The sequence below is a fragment of the Ambystoma mexicanum genome, chromosome 2q (assembly GCF_040938575.1).
Source record: "Ambystoma mexicanum isolate Mex_15411 chromosome 2q, UKY_AmexF1_1, whole genome shotgun sequence".
In the NCBI taxonomy this organism is placed as follows: domain Eukaryota; kingdom Metazoa; phylum Chordata; class Amphibia; order Caudata; family Ambystomatidae; genus Ambystoma; species Ambystoma mexicanum.
The window spans coordinates 444783747-444810562 of record NC_090924.1 but is presented as its reverse complement, the minus strand read 5'-3'; the positions used below and the strand labels follow the sequence as shown (position 1 = coordinate 444810562).

At 46.1% G+C, this 26816-nt stretch overlaps 1 protein-coding gene across 1 annotated transcript in view; it reads left to right on the top strand.

Annotated features, from left to right (window-relative positions):
- Positions 1-26816, top strand: part of SUV39H1 (SUV39H1 histone lysine methyltransferase) — a 154344-nt gene that overhangs the window by 26181 nt on the left and 101347 nt on the right. Inside the window, exon 2 of the mRNA XM_069647522.1 lies at positions 20175-20369. Within this exon, the coding sequence (XP_069503623.1) occupies positions 20175-20369 (195 nt within the window). The remainder of the gene's footprint in view (positions 1-20174; positions 20370-26816) is intronic.

The following is a 26816-nucleotide window of genomic DNA, read 5'->3' as shown; positions in this document are numbered from 1 at the left end:
GGAGGGATTGATGGATGGGAGGGAGGGATTGATGGATGGGAGGGAGGGAGGGATTGATGGGAGGGAGGGAGGGATTGATTGATGGGAGGGAGGGAGGGAGGGATTGATGGGAGGGAGGGAGGGAGGGATTGATGGGAGGGAGGGAGGGAGGGATTGATGGGAGGGAGGGAGGGAGGGATTGATGGGAGGGAGGGAGGGAGGGAGGGATTGATGGGAGGGAGGGAGGGATTGATTGATGGGAGGGAGGGAGGGAGGGATTGATGGGAGGGAGGGAGGGAGGGATTGATGGGAGGGAGGGAGGGAGGGATTGATGGGAGGGATTGATTGATGGGAGGGAGGGAGGGAGGGATTGATGAGAGGGATTGATTGATGGGAGGGAGGGAGGGAGGGATTGATGGGAGGGATTGATTGATGGGAGGGAGGGAGGGAGGGATTGATGGATGGATGGGAGGGAGGACCAGGTCAGCCCATTCCGAGAAGAAGAGAGTGGACTGACCTGATTGCCGATAGAAGGTGGCCATAATGAGCGACGATTTAGGGGATAGTGCGAGTCTGCAAACTAGGCACTCGAAGGAGTAGGCCTGAGTAGGAATAATGGACACAGGTATCCATTCAGGGAAGATGAGCGCCACTCCCCCAGTCTTCTTGGGCCTGGGCACAGAGGATTTTGTAGCCTTCAGGGAGGAGTGTCAAAGCTCGTGACGAGCTATCTTTGAACCATGTCTCTGTGGGGGCGAGCACATCAAGATTCATGAGTTCGAGGAGGTTGCAGATGTCAGACGAGTGTTTGACGGGAGAGTGAGTGTTGAGTGGCAATGTGGAGCAGCTTGCCATCTTTGATGGTCTTCCTCAGGTGGGGGGGAGGGGCACAGCGGACAGTGGTCCCCCCGTGCCCCCCCACCCCGCAGGGTGGCAAGAGGGTCAGGGGAGTAGTGGAGGTTGGCCAAGGGAGCTGGCACAATATGGAAGGGAAGGAGCGCCTGTACAGAAGGGGGGGGGCCTTGGAGGGCAAGGGGGCCTGTGTAGAGGACTGGCCGGATGGAGAGTTGAGGAGGACTGGCCGGATGGAGAGGTGAGGGAGGAGCCTTATCAAATAGAAGGTTGGGTTAAGAACCCTGAACCATGATGGTTCCATTGAAATAGACATTAATGATGACTCTGGAAATGGTGAAGAGGTCAAGGAAAACCTCCCAGCGAGTGCCACCATTAATGGGAGAAGAGGCGATGGACGAGAGAAAGCCAACCATGTAGTGAGTCCATAGGTCGGGTGCATTAATGAAGAGGATGTCGGTGAGTCTCTCTGGCGGAAGCCGTGACATAGTTGTCTGCAATGGGAAGGCCTGGTTGGAGCCCAGTATGTCCTTAAGTCCGGACAGATTTAGTGATAGGAGAAGCATATGAGATAGTTGGGAGACCTAGATGGTGACATGGTTGGCTGCAGTGGAGGGGGGGGTGGGGTACTTACCAGTCTTGGGCACTGGTGCATTCGGGTGGGTGGCACAAGGTAGGGGGGGGAGAGACCGAGGGTTGCACACCAGCTAAGGAAGACGCCAATCTAGCTCTATCACAGCAGGACACTGTGAAAACAGAGTGCAGCAACTGGGCACAGCTAAATTCGGTTTTGGCACGCTAGATGAAAACAGAATGCAGTACAACTGGGCAGTGTTTACCAGTTTATTCTCCTGAGAGTCTAGAAATTACCCCTCCATAGCATAGACTGTATATTTTGTTGGCCGAAAACCAACCGCATCATATATTCAGCATTGTTGGTACAGACTCATATGCATAACCAGAGAGCGTCCATTTTGTATGAATGGAATTCGCCATTTTGATGGTATTTGCTTTTGTTGCTTCTGTTCAAACTGCTTTGCTGCAAGTGAATTCTGTTTCGTTCTTGCTCATGCATAGAGCAAGGCCACAAGTTGCATGTTGAAACGCAGCCCAGACAACCCAGACAGCAATGCCCCGGTTGCCTCCCTCACAAGTCCTTGGGAGTAAGCAACAAGGCATTTAAATCACTACGCAGGTGCCGGCTAGTCTCGCTGGAGTGGCAGAAACTATAGAAATGAACTGTTAAAGGCTGAATTATGCCCTCTTCTGTGGACCCCTTTTATTGAGCCCCTGTAGATCGAGCTGACGTGTAGCCCACTAATAGAAACTTGAAGATAGTGAGGCCTGGAATGTGTCTCTCCCCTGCACGCAGCTTGCTTGTAAGAACAAGAGCATTATGTTCCCTAAAACAAAAAATAGTGTCGGCATCTGTGTTAATTGCTAACTGTTGCTAAATGAATGCCTGGAGGGTGTCATATTCGTCATAATTGTCAGTTAAACCATTGCAAAGAAAGCTACATTATGGGCGGTTTTGAATGTCTCACTACTGATGAGAGGATCATTTTGTATGTAACTGTTGTAAAATGTTCGCTCTCTTGTGTCCCACGAGGTCTGGGTGACACGTTGCGGGACGTGAGACCCAGTTGGCCGACAGACGATTTGCTTTGCAATAAACCCTAGATTTTGGGAACTGAACCTCGTGTCTGGCGTATCAGTTCGTGTGTGGTGATTGTGCCTGGTTTCCATACACAAAGGTCCCTTAGGGGCCCCCATCAAAATGGCGCCCGAATAGGGACCCTGCCCCACTTGCTCCATCGTATACGTTGTAATATAAGAAAGGCGAGGGGAGAAAACGAAGCGAGGACGAGACGGTCGAGCCGGGATCGAGAGGTATTCGGGGCGCCCCTGTGAAAGTGATGACACTCCAGATCTGTACACAACTGATCCCTGATCGACGTGTCTGGCCAGAGAGCAAGAAGGCGAGGGTCCTGAAACTAGGCAGTGAGCCAAATACGCAGACACAACGATTCTTGTTTGTGTCAGTATACGGACGAATTGCGTCTTGAAAGACAAATTGGTTGATCAGGTGAGTTGTGCCCCCGATTCTAATAGCCCTGATATTGGTTGAGTGTTGCTCTTGCAAGATCAAACGCCCAGGGTAATGTACGAAAAAGTTTAAAAACTTGCCTGGGAATTTGTCTTCCTGTCTAGCGGGATTTTTCCGCTGCGGTAGACAATCTTTGGAAACTGGCCAGGCTGCGCCACCTGAAGGGTTGCCAGCGTATGTGAAATATGGTATAGGGGCAATAATGTTTTGTGAAATTTGGCATAGGAGGAAGATTTGCAATGGCCAAAACATGTGAGTTATAAGATATAGATTATTTGGTATTGCTGCAGAAAAAAGCACGCCCAGCGACTTTTGACGTCATTAGGGACTGGAGGAAGGAAGCTATGATTCGCTTGAGAAGCAGGGAGAAACATGCGTGCAGGCATAAATCTAGAGAAAAAGCGCAAGAGCAGGACAACAAAGAATGGGATGAGCAAATAAGACAGATGGATAGATGTGTCAGGATAGGTTGTAGACCGAATATATCCCCAACAAGAGTTGCATTATAAGATATTAAATGAAGAGACAAGAACGCCCCAAAAATAAGTGACACAATTGCGTTAGCGCCCATTGCACAGCCAATCCCCGTTGTTCAGCCTCCATTACAGCTGCAGCCACCACCCCCCCCCCCTTCTAGTCGTTCCATCTGCACCAGCCCCTCCCCCCATGCAATTTCACTCCCCATTCCACCTACTGAACTTGAATCCATTGCTACACGAGAAGAGAGTATGGGAAGAGCGGAGATGGCACAAAGCGAGTGTGCTAGAATAACCCGTAGTGCGGTCGGCAAGGAAAGGAAGGAGTTGAAAGAACAAGCAATGTATATAGACGGAGGTGATGAGACATCAACGTTGGACTCGATGTATGATTATAGGAAGCTGAGTGAAAAACAGGTATTGTTGGAATGCATGGGAGAATATTTTATGGAAAGATGGAAGCAATTAATTGGAATGGTGCCACCGCAAAAGTTGCGGGATTTGAATGCATTTGCGCGTATGAGAGAAAGAAATTTGGAAATAAAAGAACATGTGGACAGGCTTTTTCATTTAAAAATGAACTTGATGAGTTGTATGCTGAAATGTTTTCTACGCCAGGGTTTAGGAACAAGGACGTAAAGAGGGAGGCAAGAGGCGGTACCGTATGTACAATGGCAATTTCTTCCACCGTTAAAACAGGCTAGTGAGGAAATGAAAATATGCACACGAGAGGCACTTAGATGGATCACAGATGCTAGCATTCCTACAATGGAAGTGCATGAAATATTTGATCAATGCACATTAGCAATGCAAAGAAAGGCGCTGCAGGTGATGGTTGAATATTTACAAGATAAATACATAGATAATAGGCATATTTGTCCATCTGAGTTATTGGCAGTATATAAGGGAGCATTGACACGAGAAACAGACTACCTTATCCCTTGACTTGGCTATACTGCTGCATATGAGGGAGGGGGAAGGTAAAACGAGTGCGATCTTTTTTTCACCCATGAGAGAAGTTCCACCCACTTTTGTACCAAAAACAGATTCCTGGTGTAAACGGATTACCAGCACAAGTGACAGAAGCACATTATACAGCACAATATGTGCATGTCCCTTTCTCCAGACAGGAGGTGCATACTATAAAACCAACAATCCCTGGTTTAAGGAAAAATCTGGCGCGATTCGAAGTAGAATCATATCTGAAATCATCAATTTTTACTATGAACGATATTGATCTAATATTCCTAGTAATTTTACCAGCAGACAAGTGGAAGCAGATAAGAAAAGTAGATAATCGGGATAGTTTTGGTGACACGTGGGAGCATTTAGTGAAAGAGGATGCGGACAGGAAAGCAGGCGAGAAAACCATCAAATATGGCAGCATTACCAGCATGGATAATACAGAAATTGAAAAAAATGGTTCTAGAAAAAAGAATTGTATGGGACATACTAACTGCATGTGTACAAGGCAGAGATGTGTTGGCTACAGACTATTTTAATACATTTGAGGAAGTGTTTCCAGATTTTAGTGGGCAAGATGTAAGTACTGAGGCGGGGAAAATATTATTTGTTGAATATGTACGGGGATTAATACCTCCAATCCAAAACTTGATAATGACATCAAAGTGCATGGCAAGCAAAATCACTGAGTGAAGTATTACACATGGCCCAATATTATGAGAACAGGATGAACACAGACAAATAAAAAGAAGCGAGAGATAGTTAACCTGAAAACAAGGGTGTTACTACAGCAAGTAGCGGGCCACAATAGAGGAAGAGGAAATGCTCAAGGGAGAGGAAGCAATTCCAACATGCATGGAGGCCCTCTGGGATTAAATCAGTGTGCATATTGTAGGGGAGATGGCGAGCACAATGTCCACATTTGCAAAATAGAAATGGATATGGTCAAAGAAGACAGAACAGAGGTCGCCCAGTAACACATGGACAGGATAGAAATAATAGTATGCAGCAGAACCACAATCAAGGGAATGGCAATCGGAACCAGAACCAAGATCAGAGTCAGACTCCTTACTTCCAAAAATCAAAGTCGGCACAATGGAGGTGGGGGCAGAAATACTTTTGATACACAACCAAATACATACTATTCTGGTGATTACACATCAGATGACGTATTGTTTCCCCGATAGGACCGCCCAAGACAGGGGTCGCAACCAGGGTCTAGTCCCGTTAACCAGAAAGGACCCTATGTCGAAATGAAAGTTGGGAATGGGGAGCACAGTTTTTTTTGTAGACACAGGTGCACAGAAGTGCTCAATAGACCATCACTTGGTTCCAGAAATACCGTTGTCAGGGCAAAAGAATGTTTCAGTAAGGTTCGCAGGCACCCCAGTAATTCATCCCATTTCCCAATCAGTACCAGTAACACTAGGGCCATTCACAGAAATCAGTTTTTATTGACACAGAATTGTGGAGAGAATCTGTTAGGTTTAAATGTGTTGAAACAATTAAGTGTGATCATCCATTGCACTCCTGATAGTGTTTCTGACAATATCACTGCAGAATATACCAGTGTCGAGTTCTTGTGCAAACCTCTGCCAGGCGAGTTAAGTGAAGTACCGACTTGTATATGGGCAATGAATGACAATGATGTGGGATGTTTGAAGATGGAGCCAGTGAATTGTTTTGAAAGGAGGAGTAACATTGCCACTTATTCCGCAGTATAAGCTTTCGATTGAGGGCGAGAAAGCATTGAAAAGTATTGGTCTCAGATTTGGTAGAAAGGAAGGTGATTGAAGAGATTACAGGTAGCCCTTGTAACAGCCCCATTCTCCCGGTGTTTAAGAAAGGAGGTAATGAAATACTGTTCCTTTTCATAATTGATTTATGCGCACTGAATAGAGTGGTTGATCATCAGTTCCCACTGGTCCCAGACGCCACCGCAATTTTGACAATGATACCTGCCTTGGCTGCATATTTTAGTGTGATTGACCTGAAGAATGCCTTCTTTAGCATTCCAGTTCACCAGGATAGCAGATATTATTTGCTTTCACGTTAGGAGGGCGGTCATTTACATTCACACGAATTCAACAAGGTTACACGGAAAGTACAAGCATATACAGCAGAGCATTAAAAGAACAGTTAGACATGCTAGCATTACCAGCGGGTTGTGTATTATTGCAATACATAGATGACTTGTTAATTGCTGCTGAAACCGGAGATTTGTAAAAAGAGTACCGTTTTGTTAACACACTTAGCAGAACATGGCCATAAAGCAAGTTAGAAAAAATTCAAGTATTGTCGAAAGGAGGTGGCTTATTTGGGATACCTACTTTCGAAAGAGGGGAGAAGACTGACACCAGAAAGGATGGAGAGTATCTCTGGCATGCCTATTCCAAAAACGCAGAAAGGAGTCCGAGCCATAATGGGCATGGCCTCCTATTGCCGCCAGTGGATAGCAAATTTTGCGATGATTGTGAAGCCGATGGTGGCATTGACAAAAAAGGATGTTGTGATGCCTTTGAAATGGAATGAAGAATGCCAGAGAGCATTTGATCTGCTCAAAACTGAATTTTGAAGTACATTAGTTTGATTGCTTTTTCCTCTAGGGTCATTTTCCTCTAGGGTCATTTTATACAATATATCTGTTCCATTTATTGTTTTCTCTAAAATTCTGGACAGTTGTCTTATATTATTATTGCTTGCCACCAAAATGGTATGAATGATTTTGCTATATCTTCTGCAATTAATCCTCCTTCCTCATTTCGCCGAGGCCTTTATCTAGAAAATGTTGCTATGTCTGATGTTCTTGAAAGCAATACCCCCGGAAATAGAATCCCTAAGTAACAAATACCTCCCCAATTTCTCGGCACCTAGGGATACGTTTTTTTCCCCCACATATGAAATAGACAGGATCACCTATGCAATTCTTGAAAAAGAGGAAGAACCAGTATACAATGTTCATACACCTGGTGAATGTTCCTACTGAATAGGAACCCTTCTTTCTCAAGCAAAATGGAACAGTGCGAGGACTGTAATTTATTGTATAGGAGGGGGGGCACTGTATCTTTATTCCCTTCTAACTTAATGTGAAACGTGATTATTATATGGCACATATATTGTGGCTTTACTACTGGTGTTATTTGTCTTGCTTTACGAAATCTAGTGCAACCTACAGATTTCATTATTTCTTCAAATTCATCCATGTTTGTCCTATCTAATTGACCCGTTTCACTCCTTGTTCCTTTTCCCATAATATAGTGCACTTAGGGACGCGCAACATGCAGAGCTTAACGGCAATGGCTGCACATACCAACCTATTCCCTTCCCACCATGTTGCGGTATATGGGTACCTACCCAACAATTGTTTTTTCTCAGAATTGCATGTGTCCTATTCATTATCAGAAGTAACATGTTATTTCCATAACCTTCCCTTTGTCTTTCCTCCATTGGGGACAAAGTATAGGACATTACATCGACTGGGCTTTCAGTGACAGAAATATTTCGAATAGGCAAGAACACTCCTAATGGACGCATCTCTTCTAAATACCATAATACCAGGACTATTATCGGTGCTAATATACTCCTAATGCACATGATTATAGTGAGGGTTAGCATATACCTTTTATGGCAATTATTCTTCGGCAATTTTACAGTCTCTATTCACTACATTGTCAGCATTGGTGCAGGAGGGGGCAGAAGCTGGTGCAGGCACTTTCTTGATTCTTCTTCTCCAACAGTGTTCGTCGTGAATACCTCACTGCTGCACTCGTTGAAATACCAGTAAGTTCGGAAAATGTTAGTGTTCAAGCCAGTTATCGGCAGCCTTGCCTGTCTCACTCCTATTCTCCGATTTCAGTCTCTATTCTTACACTAAATGTTCAGGCTCTGTGCAGCTTATTTTTATACATAGTGTGAAGCCCTGCTCAGCAATATGTGGAGCCGGCCCAAGACTGCGTGAGCCAATCGGACATCATTTACACTATTTAAATGTCCCTCAATCACAGTTCTAGCAACATTTAAAACCAACCCTCTTCTTTGCTAACACACTCAGCACTGTGAGCTAATCTGCATTTATTTAAAATGTCTACCTACTCAATCACAGTTCCAGCAACATTTAAAATCACCCCTCTTGTTGGTTAACCGACACATTAAAAAAAAAACATGGAAATATCCCTGTTCAATATTTCTTATAACATTATTACTGAGTGTTCATTACAAGTTACTGCTACCCTCATAGTTGGATTTTTTTTTATGATCATGTAAATGTTATAAAATTACGCAAATGTTTTCAGCATGCTATGTTTGAATATTTACCAGATATGAATGTAATATCAGTTATGTGACACTTATTTTGCCATAATACCGCCCTGAAGGTTTAATCCGAAATGCATTGGCACTTGCGTATTATGGGCAATTTAAGATGTAAACCCCTTTACTGATTTTGGATGTGCAAGATCATGTCATTTTAAGGAAAATTACAGGAATGTGAATTGAACATTTCCTGCTACATATACTTTTGAATCTATTTACTATTTTTGACTCAGATTGTTATACACCTTTTATGAATTGGCAGTAACCGAATGGGGCAAACTTGGAAGCGGCAGTCCTAACAAAGTGGAGTTACTTTGTTTTTGGATATTTCAAGTTTGGACTGGTCCTAGTGCTATGGGCCATTGTGGACTGGCGGCTCCAGGCTAAAACATTTTGAACATTAAATTTGATGATCTACAGAAACCCACGACTCAAAGATTGAATCAAAGTAGTGCCCCCCTCTCCATCTATGTATTTCAGCATGCTAATGACGCTTTATGTTCCTTAGCATACCATATATCCAAACTCTGCTGCTTTTTACAACTAAGCTTTCAGTCCATGCAATTGTAACAGGCTCATATTGCACTAAAGATGTGTATTTGCCTCTTTTCCAGCAACGCAGCGAGCGTTATGAAGCATTTCACTCGAAGCTATTGTAGCATCGAGTAAACGCGGCTTCCTGAAGCATTTCACATCGGAGCATCCAATGAGGAGGTGCAGCGCAGCTTGGAACTCTGCTGCTTTAGTCTGCTATTGCCGGCTCACGAGGGCGGTGCTGTGGCTAAAACAGCCAATCGGAGATGTCCTCGAAGACAGCCGAAGCTGGGGGATACCGGATCAGTATGGGGTACCAAATATTACATAAGTGGCATCGTCGGCGCAGGGGTTGTGGCTCGTGCAGAGAGGGGAACTGATCTATAGGTGATTGGCTCGGCTGGGTCACTGGAATGATTGATCGGATCAACTAGGGGCATGGTTATAGATGGATCTGCGGAGAGTAGCACTCAGCGACGATTAGGAGCGACCTCGGCATGTGCCGGCCACCAGTGGCTGACCTCCCGCTGCAGATGAGCACATCGCCTGGCGCGGGACTGGGGGCAGTGCTGCTAAATGCCCGCATTGCAGCAAATGCTAAACGCCATTTACGAGGCAGATTCCTTTTTCTCTGCGGATGGCATCCGAGGGAGGGAGAGTGTAAGGCTGGCAGGGCATGGAAGCCCTGGTACACAGGCATGTCACAATAACTTATTACTGTTGCATTGTATGCGTACAGAAACATGTTAAAAAAAACACGCTGTGTAGAAGCACTGTCAGGAAAGGTGTATCTTTGACAACTCCGTCTTGGCCTCAGAAATAAGTAGCGTCTGTCGGGCTGTGTTCCCTCCTGATACACTCAGATCCCGCTAGCAGGCAGCCACAGCAACACAAAGTGATCGTATTTGGTAACGAGTATGGGCCGGAATTCCATCTGAACCTCGTTGCACTGCATTTTCTGAAGCAGCCAGCAGGTGCATTAATCCACTGAGCCATCTTGCTTTGGTTGAAAGTAACAAATCACTAAATTAAATGGATCCTCTGACCCTCGTGCTATCTCCAGGTGTCTATAGATGACCCATTAACCCCTCGCTGGCCCATCTGGAAATAGGCTGAAGTAGTAGAGCCCATCACCTGCAAATCTGCAGGGAGCGTTCGTGACATCCCAGTATAATTGGGACACCCCCACTTGACTTTAGAGAGGCTATGGCTTGCTGCCTAGCCTTCCCAATAGGGAGATCGCGTGTCCCTTAGCCAGGCCGGTCAGTTGACCGCCCCATCGCCGTCCCCTCCCATGGACCCAGTGTGCCTGTGCAGCTATGCGGCCTATGCATGTGCGGGCAGTGGGGCTGAGGTATTGTGGGTGCTGCCACGCCTTGCCCCCGAGTGCAACCAGCCGGCCAGTCCCACCATTAGCTGGATTGCTGCGGAAACCACGGGGCATGCTCACAACTGCAAAACCAAGGCGATGTCAATGCAACATCTCACTTGGCCAAGGCACCCGCTGCATGCACCGACGAAACGGCCTTTGAGCCTTTCTAGTGTGTTGCAATAAACATGCACACGAGGGCAATTGTTGCATCAGTGCTTCAAGGATTCAGCGAGGGAGCGCTTTTTAAAATATCAGATGTTGAATGCATCATTCTGACTAGAACGTGCCCGCTGTGCACCAGGAAGCATGCATTTTTTGTGATGTAGTGGTTGGTCGAGGTTTTTTTTCACCCTGACCCCCCAACTGCTGCTGTCTACATTTTGAGATCAATAATTGAAATTGATCCTCTTTTTAATCCTCTTTGGGTCAGTACCCCTTTTTGTGGGCTTTCGGCGCAATATAAACCAACAAAGAAAGAAATATTTAAATATTATCAAAACTGCTTTTATTATATCTGGGTCGTGTACCAAATGTTGGCCCAAGCATCACCTTACCAAATGTAACCTGACATGCAGCGATCCCTGGGAGTTTAAGGGCTTCTTGTCATTACTAAAGGTAGGCAGAGCATGGTTAAGAGGGAGTCCGTTTCTTGAGAGCCTGAGACTGTAGAGGCGGGCAGATGGATGCAGGTGAGGTTAACATTATTTTTCTACAATCCTCGGCCAAGAGGAAGCGCAGCATCGGTCTCTTCTCTTTTTATATGTAGTTTGCGTAGCTGCAGTTTCAATGCATGTTCACTTGAGTCCCATTTTCACGACTTGTAGACTGACTCCCAGGGAACCCGACCCTCATTCCTCTAGAGCTCGCAGCAGATGGCTTCTCCTGGGTACAGGAACGCCTACCTTGCCTGTCAGAATCATGGAGGGGAGTTAATAGCCAACACTATGGTAACCAGCTCTTCCTTCCGTATTGATATTATGCTTGGAAATGTGCAACTATCGCTATCACAGAAGCATCATGGCAAAACTAGTGGCCTTCACTGATTCCTCCTGCCCCCCTGCCGAACTGCAGATAAGCCAAGAGACTCAGTATAGAGGGAGGCAGGGCAGCCATTCCACAGATGAGCAGTCTGCCCCAGGTAGGGTGGGCAACTTTGAGAGAGCTTTTTGCGTGACACAAGGTGGTGGTGACGTCACAGCATCATTCCCCGAGCAGAATCAATGCATTGCACCCGTAGCTGCTGACGTGACGTCACATCGCCCACTGTGGGTGCAATGCAAAAGGACTCTTATTCACAGATTAGCTGCCACTTGCCAGCCACTGTATTTGCGGGAAATGTATGTATACGGCATGGGAATAACCGTGGCTGGCAAGTGGCAGCTAATATGTGACACCGCCCTGCAGCGGCTGGCCCCAGGACCCAGCATGCCTAATTGGGACTCCTGACTTGCTCTGTTCGAGCACAAATTGTGCTCGAAAAGAGCAAGTCGGGACAACCTGCGTCCCGCAGAGCCACTCGGCAAACTGCAGGACACAGTCCCCACTTACGGGGCAATCTCGCAAATTACGGGGCAATCTCGCAAATTACGGGACAGTTGGCCACCCTAGCCCCAGGCGAGGTCTGGCTGCATAGCTCCTCACTGTAGTAACATTTAGGCGGCTCGTCGAGTGTACTCTATCTTTTCTTTTCCGACAGACAGAAGCACAGGGCCCTGTGGCATACCTGCCTAACCTCCGGAATTTTTCCGGAGACTCCGGAATTTTAAGCATTTCTCCGGGTCTCCGGAAAAGTCCCGTGAATCTCAGGAATTTTGAGATTCTTTCCGGGTCCCGTCGTATTCTCCACCTGATTGGCTGCCGCCGGTAGCCAATCGGGTGGAGAATTGGGCGGGACCGGAAACGGCGCTCAATGCGACCCCCGACCCCTGTAATAATAATGCTTGCAATCCATATAATTGGATTGAAAGCAGTATTATTACGGCGGCGGTGCCACGTTCATTTTGCTTACCAAAATCATTCATTCAATGCTATAGTAAGCAAAATGAAGGCGGCGCCGCAGTAGGAATAATGCTGCTTTCAATCCAGTGACATGGATTGAAAGCAGCATTATTGCGGCGGCGGCGACTTCAGTTTGCTTACTATAGCATTGAATGAATTATTTTCAGTGCTATAGTAAACAAACAGAAGCCGCCGCCACCGCAAAAATGGTGCTTTCAATCCAATGACATGGATTGAAAGCACTATTGTGAAGGCGGCAGCACTGCCTTCATTTTGCTTACTATAGCATTGAATTAATTATTTTCAATGCTATAGTAAGCAAACTGAAGCCTACAACAACCGAGTTTACCTGTTGGACGTGTGGGCGGAGCCATGTGCAAATGGGCGGAGTCTTGTGTGGCTGTGGGCGGGGCATAAATCTCAGGAATTTTGATTTTCAAATGTAGGCAGGTATGCCCTGTGGTGTGTGCTCTTTTCGGCGACCAGGACTGTCCCTTGTAACGTGGTGCGGGCATTGTCCGTTGGAAATCTTTCATTCATACATTGAGTGCTGTAGAGCGCCACGTGTTGGCAGGGCCACTTCAGAGTGGCCAATTGTGTATTGGCGAGGCATGAAGAGGAAATGCGCGCCCGACCTTCCCAAACAGGAAACGTCTTGAGGAGATTTAGATCTCATGGCCTCCTTCATTCGGGAGGCACATGTGCTCTGTTAGACGTCATAGCAGAAAACGCAGATCCTAGCACAGTAAATTATAGTGTGGAGCACACGCTTGGCCCAGTAACTGTCTGACAGACTTTGCACATGTGCATAGCCTAGCACGCTTCTTGGTCGCTAGACGCACACTTCAGCCATTGAAATGGGAAGTTTTTCATGGTTTTCTGAACTGGCCGGGAGAGCACGCCTCGGCAGGTGCCTGAGGGCTTATAACGCCATATAAATACGCTAGGCATTTCTATCCCCTTAAGAAGGCCCAGGCTGCCCAGGGCACTGGTATTTTGGAAAAGTCAAAAGTCAGAGGTAAAAAGTTTAAAACGGCACGTTGCCTCAGACACCCCTGCCAGGCCCGGTGAACTCCAGGGGGCAGTGCTTTTTCTATACCGCCAAGACCATTTTGGTTTATCAGGGACTGATGGACAGCTGTTCCAGAGGTGGATTGGGCCATCCTGGAACAAAACAAGACAGACCTCTCCATTCCTCCAAACAAGGCTCCCCCATGCAAACCCTTGCTCCCACCCACCCCCAAGGCAAAAGCAGGGGGGTTCGGGGGGGGAATCATCCCGGCACCACACATCATCCAGTGAGCCTAGGGGACTTGGCCAAAAAGGCGCTGGCCCAAAAAACGGCTAAAATGTACAACAAATGCCTGACAGATTTTGGCAACATTACAAAAGTCACCAACATCAGAGACCTACAGGAGAGCCATGTCAATGATTTCATGGAATGGGCCTTCAAGCAGCACAAAAAAAGCATGGGCTTCCTACCATTTGGCAGCAGTATCCTACTACACTCGATTGGCGGGGGCCTCCGATCCTTCTCACGGCGCATTAACTAGGTATGCACTCAGGGTGGTCCAAACTGGAAGGGGTGAAAGACCCCATCTGCCCTCTTAATTTTGATAAAATAAAAACCCTGTTGGACAACCTGCATGAAGTATGCAATAATTCGTATGAAACAACCTTATTTAAGGCAGCCTTTACACACAATTACTTTGGGCCTTTCAGGATTAGCGAGATAGCTTCCAAAAATACAGGTTCTGAGGAAGGACTGGATGAAGGCGACATCAACCTCGTTAGGGAATCAATGGCTGTAAAACTCAAATCCTAAACTGACCAAATTGGGGGGAAGGGAGGGGAGGGATTATCAATCTATACTGCATAGAAGAATCGGGAGTACTGTCCCATCTGCAGCACCAGGGATTTTCTTAGCAAACGCCCCGGCCTGGGCGGCCAATTTTTCACACAAAAATGGGTCCACCCTCAGTAGATTTCAATTGAGGTTAGCGCTCAAAAAGACCATAATTGCAAATGGGTGGAACCCGACTGAATTTGGTTCCCCCTCCTTTAGGATAGGAGCGGCAACATCAGCTTGGAGGGTGGCAGTGGGGGGGGGGGGTTGCAAGAACTATTCATCAAGGGAATAGCAGGCTGGAAATCTGGGGCTTATGAAAGATATATTAGGAAAGACCTGATCTAACCGTGTCCTCCCTTCTCTTTTGCCCTCCTCCCCTCCAAAACTGCATGGATTGTGGGTCATTCATTTATCGCCAGGGCCAGCAGATGGCTGGAGGAAACCCAAGAAGGCATGCATTTTCAGGACAGTATCACTTACTGGTGGGGCAAACCAGGCGTGCGCTGGGGGGACCTCCACTTCAAACTGGCCGGCCTGCTCCCTCCCCCCGATTTCCTCATCCATCTCTGCGGCAATGATCTCCCCCAACTGGGCAGGAAGTCCCTCCTTGCGGAAATGTGCACCTCCCTCAGATCCATTGCACACATGTTAAGACTACGAACGGAAGTCATGATGTCCGAAATCATCCCGCTGCAGAGTTGAAAAAAAGTCAGTTTCCAGGCGTAAATCAAATAAAGCCAGGGCCAAGTTTTGCCTATTCTCAGGTCTGAAATTCATAAAGCATGGCATCGCGATGCACAATCGAGCCCTGTTTTGCAGCAACAGGGTCCACCTGTCCATAGAGGGCATGGGCATCTTCACCAAAAATATCTTCTGGTCCCTGGCAGCCAAGGGCTGTTCCTAGTTTTAGCCTCTATTTTGGGGGGACCTGAGGAGCCGCCGGGTAGTAACCCCTCAGGGTGCTGGCACGGATCCAGCATGAATTGGCCCCATGTCGGAGTGCGCCCCCCTCCTCCTGCTCACCTGATCCCTCTGTCCCCAAAATATGTTATTTTCTTATGTTTATGGTTGGTTTTCTTTTGCACCATGGCTTGAATTACAGTAAAGCTTGTGGCCAAAGTCCCCCCCACCCCGCTCACATCCTGTTTGGCCTCCTCATTCCTGACATTGTCATTACTGTCGTACTTGTCATCCCTGTCACTTGTCACCAGCATGCCTCTTCCCCCGCACTAAAACACTTCCAGGCTTATGAACATGGGCCCTCCCGCATGGGCGGCCCGAGGGCATAAGCTGGGAGGTGGGTTTGTTGTGGGTCTGGTCAGGGCAGCCCCACTTTGCATGCTGGTGCTAGGGCCGGCGGCCAAGCACCCAAAACAATGGGGACCCAGACTCCTGAGCGCCCATCAGGGAAGAGGTGGCAGGGGCAGGTGACAACATGCAGTGTATTTCAGACATCTAAAGTAGATAAGTATATTCACATAGTGGTAGATTCGGGGGGAAGGCATGTTGTGTTTGAGGAAAATTCCAGCCCTGTAATTATAATGTATTTTGTGTTGCCGCTGGGTCCCCACCGCCCCCACTCCTTGCCCCAAAGAGTGGTATTATGTAGTGATGCTTTTGCATGTCCGTAGTGGGATGTGGCGAGAAGCTTTCGGGCATGAGATGTTTGTTATTGGGCGCGGTGATGCGAAAGCTGAAACCCTGCCATCCGTACTTTTGTTCGGAGCTGCTGCGCGTGGCACAGGTTCTAGTCAAAGGACGGATTGTCGACCTGCTTAGAAGCTGACATGATGGGGTTGTTGCTGCACAACGCTCTATATCGAAGCCCTGGTTTACTCGCGGGGAAACCACTGCAGTGGTTTGAGCGTAGTTGGCGCTTTAAAGGGGAAAAGGGGGGTAGTGCGGCCACATACCCACATGTAGCTGTTGTGGGCTAGCTGCCGCTACCTTCCAACTAAGCAGGGGTTAGTTAAGCAAACTGGTTGGTCTCGCCTTAAGAAGGATAACTGGTGTATATATTAACCCGTAAGGCTTTCTCATCGCCACCTGAACCGTGTTTAATGGTCTGTCTGGTAGCGTACTGCTACAGCCAAGCCATATGTCGCCACCCCCAATCTGTGTACGCTTTATTTTATGCCATGTGAAGCATCCGTTCAGTAACATTAACTAGATAGCGTGAAGGGGCAATAGAAGAGGTTTAGATGTTTTCGTCTTGGTGGTTTCCCATGGGTGGCCCATGGTGCTTAGCCACCTGAGTACTCATTTTTTTTGGACCATCTGCAAAAGTTAAGTGCCCGATGTCTTCCGGCCTACGACTTCCTAAGGTTGCTTGGCCTCATGGCATCCTGCATTTTTCTGGTGCCAGAAGCCCTTCTGAGAATGAGTGAAATCCCTTCAATGGGCTCTCAGATACCAGTAGTCTGATTTATCCCCTCAGAATGGTGAACCTTCTCCAGGTTCCGATAAAGGCTGGCCAAGATCTCCTGTGGTGGGCCAGCCGGGACTAGCACTGATGGCCTTCCTGCCCTCGATACGGGGGAACAGTGTTCTGATAATGATGGACAACACCATGGCCATGCATTACCTCCACAAGAGGGGGCGTAGGGTCACTGTCCCAGAAGCTGCATTGCCTCTCTGCACAGGAAGTTCATCTAGCCGGAGAAAAAGAAAAGCGGCGGACGCTGTGAGCAGGCAGAGCACAATCTCCCACGAGTGGAAACTAGCTCAGGAAGTCCTGTAAGAGATCTTCGGGGAAACCCTCAAGTGGATCCGCAACAAGTGTCAACCTGTGACCAGTGTCAACCGGAAGTGCAAGCTGTTCTGCTCCAGGGAATTTCCCCAAAGAGGAGCTCTAGGGTCCCCATTCGTAGTGGACTGGGAATTTCCACTACTGTACGCATTTCCACCAGTACCTGTCATTCTTCAGGTAATACGGAGGTTGACGAAGTTCGGGAAAACCATGATATTCATTGCTCCAGATAAGGCCAGGAGAACATGGTCCCCAGACCTTCGGGAAATGGCCATCTGCCCTCCAATTTGTTTTCCTCAAAGAGAGGATCTACTCTCGCAAGAGGGAGGTCACATTCTTCATCCAGAGATCGGGACTCTCAACCTTCACAGCTGGTATCTGAAAGTGTGAGCTATAAGGATTGTGACCTTCCGAAAGACTTGAGTGTTGCTTTCGGCGAGCAGACCAGCAACTAAATCCCTGTACTGCTGCCTTTTGGAATAGATTTTGCAGCTGGTGCAGGGAAAAGAAACAAGATCCTTTTCTCAAGTAAACTTTAAACCAGGTTTTTTTTTTTTTTTCTTTTCCCTACTTCACTTGACCCATTCTCCAAAGAGCTCTGAATGGGGGATTGTATTTCAAAGTACAGATTGTGACACAATTTCTGTGCCTGCCTACTCCCTTAATCGTGGTGGTATGCGATTTTTAAACCTTATGGGAGCTCCCATTGAGCCCTTACATTCGTGCCCTAGGATACTTGCCATAAAAATTACCCTTTTAGTGGCTATCACATCTGCCTGGGTAATTCTAAACAACTTTCGGCAAAGATACGTTTTAAGGGTTCAGTCATCTTTTTTGCCTAAGGTTGTCAATTTCATTTAGCACAAAGTTTTACACTACCATCTTTTTATCCTTTGTTCGACCCAAAGAGGGTTCTCACAAGGACTGTAATTATTCTCCAAATTTGATCTGCTTTTTATTGGTTATGCCGGTCATAGATTAGGATTAGTTGTCGCAAAACAAACCAGCTCTAGATGGATTATGTGCATAACTGAGTGTTACTTATTGTCTGGAAAGGATTCACATGAAGGTCTAGGAGTGCATTCTACTAGAGTGGCTGCTTTATTGGCTCTTGAAAGTGGTGTAATGGTGACATTTTGTAGAGCAGCAAAATGGTAGTCCCTGCATACATTTAGTTCATTCTTCTGTGTAGATTCATTTTCAGGAGAAGACTAATTTGGCAAAGCTGTCAACAACATTAAAATTAGCACCCTACCTCAAACTGCTTTGGGAGTCTATCAAAGATGAGGCATACACGGTAGGACACAATCCATTCAAAGAACATGTTACTTATCCCTGTTAACGTTCTTTTGATTGGATGTTACTCCCATGTATTCCTCATCGCTGTCCCATCCATCCCCTCATGCCTTGGATGTCTTGTGCACCTTCCTTTCTCACAGCTTCAAACTCCTCAGGGAACACAGCATGCTACTTAAATAGAGCATGCTACATAAATAGGGGATGGTGGGGGACTAAGAACTGAGGAAACAGTCAGGGCGCGTGTCCATATCTCCATGTCACGAAGGACGCTACGGAGACCGTAGAGAACCAAGATTCGACGCTGCACAATGCTCGACCCTAGTAAAACAAAATTCTGAAGCAAGCAGACTTCAATATAAAAGATGAGGAATACGTGGCTGGAACATCCAGTCGAAAGAACGTTATCGAGGGTAAGTAACTTGTTCAATATGTGTAAAATGATTCAGGAATTATTTTGGCTTCAATTCAGCAATATTAAAAGTTATCTTCATGAGTTCCTTGAAGACATGTTCATACCAAATCTCCTTTGGATGAATAGTACCCACAATGTGTGATCGATTCCTGATAAGTAGTCAAAAGGGAGTGTTTCAAGCATGACATTTCTCTGGCTGATCGTAATTGGGGCTACTCAAAAAGTTATTTATATTTGTTAGATCTAAAAGAGTTCATGAATTGCAGATTAGATTGTTGCTCATCTTTATTGGATGTGACGTTGAAGATGCTCCTATTTTGACTCCAACTTCAAAAAAGATGATTCTTCAAGCTCCTTTTGGTATCGTTAGGCTGCCAGAAACGCACTCCAACCTTAACTCCATAAATGGGGAAAATGTTGACCAGAAGTAAACAAACTAGTACTTCAGGTTCCTTGAATTCTGTATGATCTAACCAACTTCTTAAGATCAAGTAAGAAATTTTGTGATGAAAGGTGGGAGATTTCAATTTGCACATTGACTTGCATCCAGGTGAGAGACCTTTTTTTTTTATTTTTTATTTTTTTTTTCTTTCTTTTCTTTGCTGTATTAAAACCCGTGTACTTACCATTTTTAGCAAAGAAAATCGGGTGTCCACCCCCACATAGTCCGGGTTAGAATGTATGACCACCTGCGAAAGATAATAGTTTGTAGGGATGTTTTTCATTTTGTAGTAATCATGATGTTACTTTCTGTGCCGTCTGCTTTTTCAGTATATCCCAGTTCCAGGCAGTTGCGAGATTGGAGGTAGGAAGGGGTTGTTAATATGGACTTGAGACGGAAATCTTAAGTTGCAGCACTTGAAGCAAACCAATGCAACTGACTTCTGTAAGACTTACTTTCACAAACCTTTATCTGAATGTGCTAGTTATGCTTTGCAGTTGTCATTTGTCATTGCATCAGTCTCCCTTGGTCACCATTTGTTCTTGCCTGCCATTGTCTTCCACTGATTGGGGAGGAAAACGCTGCTGCAGTTTTTTGCATGCATTTTATATATCTTTTCGAAGTATAGGAAACCGAAGGCACGTTAATCTGTTTCCTGCGGTGCGACATGCCCCTTTTGTGGCTTTAGAGGACTGACCTTGGCATTTAAGGACGTTGAAATTTGATGTCTGTCCTTTCTCTTTGAAAAAAAAAAGCTGTGACTATTCTGTTATAAAGCACTGCACTTTCGACAATAGTTTTTCAATAAGGCTGTTTTTTTTTCTTCCATAGGTCAGTCTACAGAGATCTTTGGGCCTCTTCGAGGGCCTTATCAAGAAAAAAGTATTATTTCTACCCCAAGTCTCAACCTCTGTTACACCGTTTCTCCAGAAGAAGGTTTTGCCCTGAGGCTCGAGGCCGTCCCTTGTCCCACCACCATAACTGAACCAACGATAGATTGTAAGACTGCAATGAAAGGTCTGGAAGGTGAGACTGCGCTGACTCTCTGAAATGTCAGTCCGACGTTACATTTTATATCTTCAACCTATTTGTACCTTTTTCAGTTGGTGAGTCTCGTGTTGGAACAGTCTTTGTTTTATAGAAATTCAGTGTTTTCCACCTTAAGGCCATGGAGGAATTTGTTCTGTTGAGTCCTGTTTAGATTCTTTGTCCTCCAGTTGTCTTCTCAAATGTGTGCACTTCTCGCTTCACACTTTACTACAAAACCACTTGTGCCATGGTTTTTTCTCGCTGCTTGAACTTGAGCATCACTTCAAGGATGATCACTGGCTGACTGCACCGTGGCTTCCTATCTTGCCCGAAAGAACAAGGTTTCTTCCGACTCAACTGTCTGAAGTGCACCAGGACAGTGATTCAGTAATGTACAGTTCCCTTCATGCAAGGTGTTGCTTTAAGACGGCAGAGAAGATGTTGCCTACGACGAGGCTGGTATGGTGAAGATTAGGATTCTTGGTGATCATTTTGGCTGTACTTATGGATGTTCAGATTTACTGGAGATAAATATTTTAGACTTGACAGAAGAGAATGTTCAAACCACATTTGACTACTTCCCATCTTCTATCTGATTTGGCACAGACGTTACTGCATTAATTGGATACTGTGAAATTGGCACATTTAGCCATTCAACTTATGGCCTTACAATGGTGAAAATAAACGGTAATGTCTTAGGTATGTGTGGTAATGACCACTTTGTGTTTTGGGCCACATCCTAATTGCTAACCCCTGTCCGATTTTTCTTTAACATGGTTAATAAGCTGGTAGTCCTTTACAATGGGACTGCTTCTTTAAATTGGTGGACAGCTGGAGGTCAGGAATTTATGAATAGATGGCTCTGTAGCATGACTGAAGATGCTGATTGTTTTGATGCGTAAATGTTTAGGCCCAGTACAGGTGCTTAGGATTTGTTCTACTTTGCAATGCATGTGGCCACTGCAATTTGCAGCCTGAAGGTTCACTGTCCCAATATGCCAGGTTATATTGAGCCCTATACACGGGGCATTTTGCCAGCATATATGTAATGGGCAGACCATGGTTGCTTATGTGGGGAGTAGGGGAGGGGGGGGGGGCTGTGAATCTTCAAATAGGTGGTGGGTAAAAAGATTTGAGAGCAGGTGGTTTGTTTGGAGGTTTTGTCAGTCTCTTGACTGTGTCTCTAGTGGAGGGAGGAGTGCAACAATTGGTGGTCGTCATCGGAGATGGCAACACTGCGATCACACTCCCTCCAAATATACCAGACACATTGTTCTCTTTCGGAGTAGTTGGCAGTTTCTTTCCAAAAGGGGTAGTAATGGGGAGACCACTAAGGGGTGCAGAGAAGATGACCCATGTGAAAGACTAGCTCCCCATAGTAGCGCTCTAGTTTTGGACTATGTCTCAGCCCCGAACACTGAAATTGTATTGCTTTGATGGTAGCAGATTCCCCATAGCCCTGGGTGCCACAGAAGGAGTTTAGTTTTCCAAAGCAATTTGATCATTTATGGTTAACAGAGGGGCCCAAACTGGGCAAGTAATTGAGCATGGAAAATCGGCAGTACAAATCTAGAACAGCCCCCAGCCCATGACTGGAATCGCCCGCCTCCCCTCCCCTCAACCCCCCAAAACATGGAGTAAATTCAAGTACAAAACAGTCGTGGGCATCTCTGCACACAAATGTCATACCAAGAGTGCTCCAGCGCTTCCCAGGGCACCTGTTTACAGGGGTTCAAAGCGGGAGAGGACCTTGATCAAGAATCTCAAACAAATTCAGCACTCTGAGCCTATGGGGACAGGTGTTTGTAGGTAAATCTGAAGTCCAATATCGTCCATTTCGCATTATAGATCTCGCTTTGATCCCTTAGTCTGCTGAGGTTTTTTCCAGCGCCATCATTTACCACAATCTAGTCCACTGGTTAATGTGAAGATTGTCATTATTTTTCCAGTTGCCTGCTATTACCATCTTTCCAGTCAAACAGTATTGTTGCTTTCCTCCCCTCTATGGAATATAGGGTAGTGGGCTTTGTCCGAGATGGCTAGGAGCAACATGCCTGGGTCATAAGGAAAGGAGAGCTCAGTGATCCCAGAGACGAGGGTCAAAACGTCCTCCCAAAATGACAGGCAATACAATCTATGAAGCGCTATCAACGACTGGCTAATTGAGGTGTCTATCTGGAGTCAAATACTATCTTTCTACCACTTTGAAGGCGGCTTCCTTCATTTGCACAGCTGCAGCAACTTAAGTTCTCCACCAAATCCCCCTCCACTTGGCCTTCCAAAGCCCCCTTCCCACGCTTTCATGTAGGCCCAAATCCTCAGCCCAGTCTTATTCTGCAGAAGGGTATGTATAGTAGAAAGGAGACCTCTGGCGGTGTTGGCCTCAATTGCAAACTTTTTCAACAGGTGCAATTCCCTGGTAGCGGCAGCCCTAATCTTTCTGGTCCTTAATAAGCCTTCTACCGATCCTACCTGTCCGGCAAACCATCGCCCGATCTCAATCGCTCCTTTCCTGGCCAAATTCCTGAAAAAGCTGGCCGTCTCCCAGCTTACACTCCTCACCGAATCTTTTGGTTGTCTTCATCAGTCTGGCTTCAGAGCAGCCAGAGGCTGGGAATCTGCTCTCCTGAACACCATGAAGATCTGATCACTAATCTTGATTCAAGCCTTCCTTCTGTCGCACTCCTTCTTGAACATTCCTCTGCTTTTGACACTGTCTCGCACCATCCTGACTAATTGACTCTGAGAACCTGGGCATCACGGATCGGGTCCTGGAGTGCTTGACTACCTTCCTCCTGGACCGACCCTCCCAGGTCCAACTTGGGTCCTTTCTCTCCACCACCTCTCCTCATTTGGTGTTCCCAGGGCTCTAACCTCTCACCCTGGCTCTTCAATATCTACTTGACCTCTACCTTCTCTAACTTTGTTATGCGGATGGCACTTGGCTCTCTTTCAGGCCCCCCCTCAGCCTCCTTTTTTGCTCATTAATGACCGTCTCTCTCATTAATGACTATCTGCTATTCAGGATTGGTGCACCTCCAGCAATCTTTGCCTTAACGCCAGTATGATTGAGATCCTTCTTATTGGGACCCCTGCTCCCGCTTTTCCCTCTTTCGCTCTGGCTGCCCTCCTTGGGCCCTCTTCCTTCACCTTCCTGTGAGGCAAAAAGCCTTGGTGTAATCTTCGACTCCACCCTCTCCTTACATCCCAGACCTTGCCAAGAAGGCCCACTACCAGCTGCACCTACTCTGTCTCCAGAGCCCTGGTTCTCTTGGCTGGACTACTGCAACAGCCTTTTTCTCAATCTGCCTTTTTCTACCCTCTCCACCCACTGCAACTAATCCAGAACAGGATTGCAAGACTTGTCCTTGGCCTCAAGCCCAGGGACCATATGTCTCTAGCTCTGAAATCTCTCCACTGGCTCCCGGTGGCTGGAAGGATAAAGTTCAGGACCCTCTGCATCGCTTTCAAGGTTTTCTGGGGCCGGGTCCTCCACTACACACAACTCTTTCAAAACACTTTCCATCTCGAGCCCTTTGCTCAGCCACCTCCCACTCTGAGAGTCAGACCCTTGTGAGATATATTGACCGACTCAACAGTATTTCCCCACATCACCAAGGTGCATTAACACAGGAATGGCAAAATGGCTGTGCTGGCTCCTGTGAGCGTCTGGCCTCAAAACTGTTTTGCAGCAACAAAAAGATGGCTGCACCTTCTTGCCAAGGATACATTGGGCAGAGTGGAACAAGGGGAAACACTGAAGGAGTGTGCCAGTGTGTTCTGACATATACAAAAGGAAGAAAGTGAAAGGGGAGCACTGCTTTTTTGAAAACCCCAGAATCCCCATTGAAAAGTAAACCTTTTCACTTTTAAAAATGCTGCTTTGACGCTAATTCCATCTGTTCTTTCTTAAACCACTGTGCTCAATAAGGCCCTGCCATACCAAGGATATCTCGTTGTGCTTCAGCAAAACCTGGCATGATTTCTGAATGACGGGACCTGTCAAACCAACTTTGAGAAAAATCAACCGGGAGCTTCACTCTTCCTGCACAGGAAAACACGTTCATTTCTTTACATATGTATCAAAGCTCAGTAGTTCAAAAGAGACTCCAGCTATCTGAGCCATGTCAGTTTCAATGCATCTGTGCTTCAGAAAAAACCCCTGCACTCAGGAAAATAACCATGGTTGTAGGACAGAGTTGAAATCTGATGGAGATGCAAAAACGAATGTAAAAGAAAATGCCAGCTGTGCACCTGTGAAAAAAGAAATGGGCATTGCAAAATTAACAGAGAAAAATGCCTGTTTAAGTGAACTGTTGAATGGGAGCCTGCCATTACCTAGCAATGTGAAGGGGTTTTGTTGCTGGTGACAATACATACTTGGGCTATTTTATTCCACAGGCTTGTTTTAATTCAGGAACAAATATCAGAAAATAAAGGTTTTAAAACGCCTTGGCTGGATTTGCAAGCTGTCAAAACAGGTTATTCCGGTTGGCAGAGTTAAAAATTCCCCCTAGGAAGGGAGCCACACCATAAACTCTCAGCAGAGACTAACACCCCACTGATAATTACAGGGTGTGAAAGATCTAGTCTAGGCTGAGCCCACTGACAATGACATTTCCAGGACAAGGACATGTGAGAGTCACACTTCCTTGTGATTTCTACAGGAGGCTTCAAAGGAGATCTCCATGACTGCCCTACCCTTTAGGGGGGTAGCTTGCAAGCTATGACCAAATATGACAGACAAAGGATTGCCGTTTGCTTCCAGAGATCATTTCATAAATAAACTTTAAGGACTTTTATCTCTACAGCAAGACTTTGTAAAAATGTAACTTTCGCAGTTTGTGATTTTATGGGCTTTCTTTAAGACCTGGTAGAATTCACTGACACTTTGGGGACAGAAATGGCAAAGTATTGCGGATTACAAGAAAAGCATCCATGTTGCAAATGCACATTTTTGTACATACATCCCTTATGATACTCCACACCCATGTGTTAGAGGCCTGTTTAGTTAAGCCTGCCCCAGCCATATACTTTGATGTCACTATGCATTATAAATGAGTCCCTGACAAGACTCTAGAGACACACTTCCTGACGTTCCTGATCCATCCATCCATCCATCCATCCATCCATCATGCATCCATCCATCCATCCATCATGCATGCCCAAAGCATTGCTGACCCTACTCCAGGGACCACTGCAAAACCTGAGCATTGCTGCTCCTGCTCCAGCAAGGCCTAAATTCTGATAATCCACTAATCTCCCATGAAAAAGGGGAGAGCTGTGGTCCTTTTTTGCATCTTGAAACCGCCTGGCTTGCTGCCCCCTAACTGCATGCCCGCTGCCATCCTGCCAACCTTTCGTATCCAGTGACCAGAATTGCCATTCCCGTCCAGTGCCATCCGGTGACCAGAACTACCTAGCTGTTTGCCAAGTGCGCCGCTGTGTGTTGACCAGAACCTATTGACGATCCAAAAATCCCCAAACTAAAAAGTGGACTGTGAGTATAATTCGCCACCCCATAGAAATCCATAGTATACCTTGTCTTGGTCCTTATTGCACTCTCAAAGTCATCCTATCCTTATCCTGATAGTTTGTAAAACTATCATTCTTGCAACCCAGCCCTTGATTTCTAGTGCTAGCGCCATCTCTTCAGTAATTATGTCTTGTGTAATCCTATGCCATTAGTCATATTTCGAGTGATCGGACTGGGGTGACCAGGTTGAGGATCCTACTGTGTCCATCTTTGGTGGCCTAGCCTGCATACTCTAGTGTAGCGTAAAACTGTTCTTGTCACTACTGATTTCCTGTCCTATTTCACAGCTTCATTTTACTCAAAGTGCACCTTTTTTTTTATTTTTTATATCTTGTACAACTCCTCTAATTTACCAGCTAGAGACTTACTTTCACTTCCATATTACCCCTGTGATAACTCTATCCCCCTGGCCCAAAATCGCTTCAAACCATTGTATTTCACCTGTTTTTAGTAAACAGTTTGGGGTAATTTAAGGCGTGAATTGAAAAAACTCATTTTCGAAATGTTGGTAATCCATTCTTTGTGATTATTAGTGTCTTTGCATTGTTGCTTTAGTGAGGAATTGAATTATATTTGTTTAAGGTTTTTAACACACATTCATTATTTGTCAATTTCCGAGTCATTTCATCACATTGCAAGGGGTTTAAAATCTGTTTTTCTCTTATTTGGGGAGGGAAGGTCAGATTTGGATTCCGTTTCCTGTTTCTTATTCCTGATTACCGGCTGCTTCCGTTTATCCACTCAGATTATTTTTGGCTTCAGGGAACATTGCAGGAGGAAATCCTAACTTGGGTGCTATCTTTCCTAAACCAAGAAGTGCACCTATTCCGCTGTGTCTGTGTTCCACTAGCAGGTTAAACCCAGTGCATTGCTCGCATTCTCATTGTAATGATCAATGGGTGGTTGCT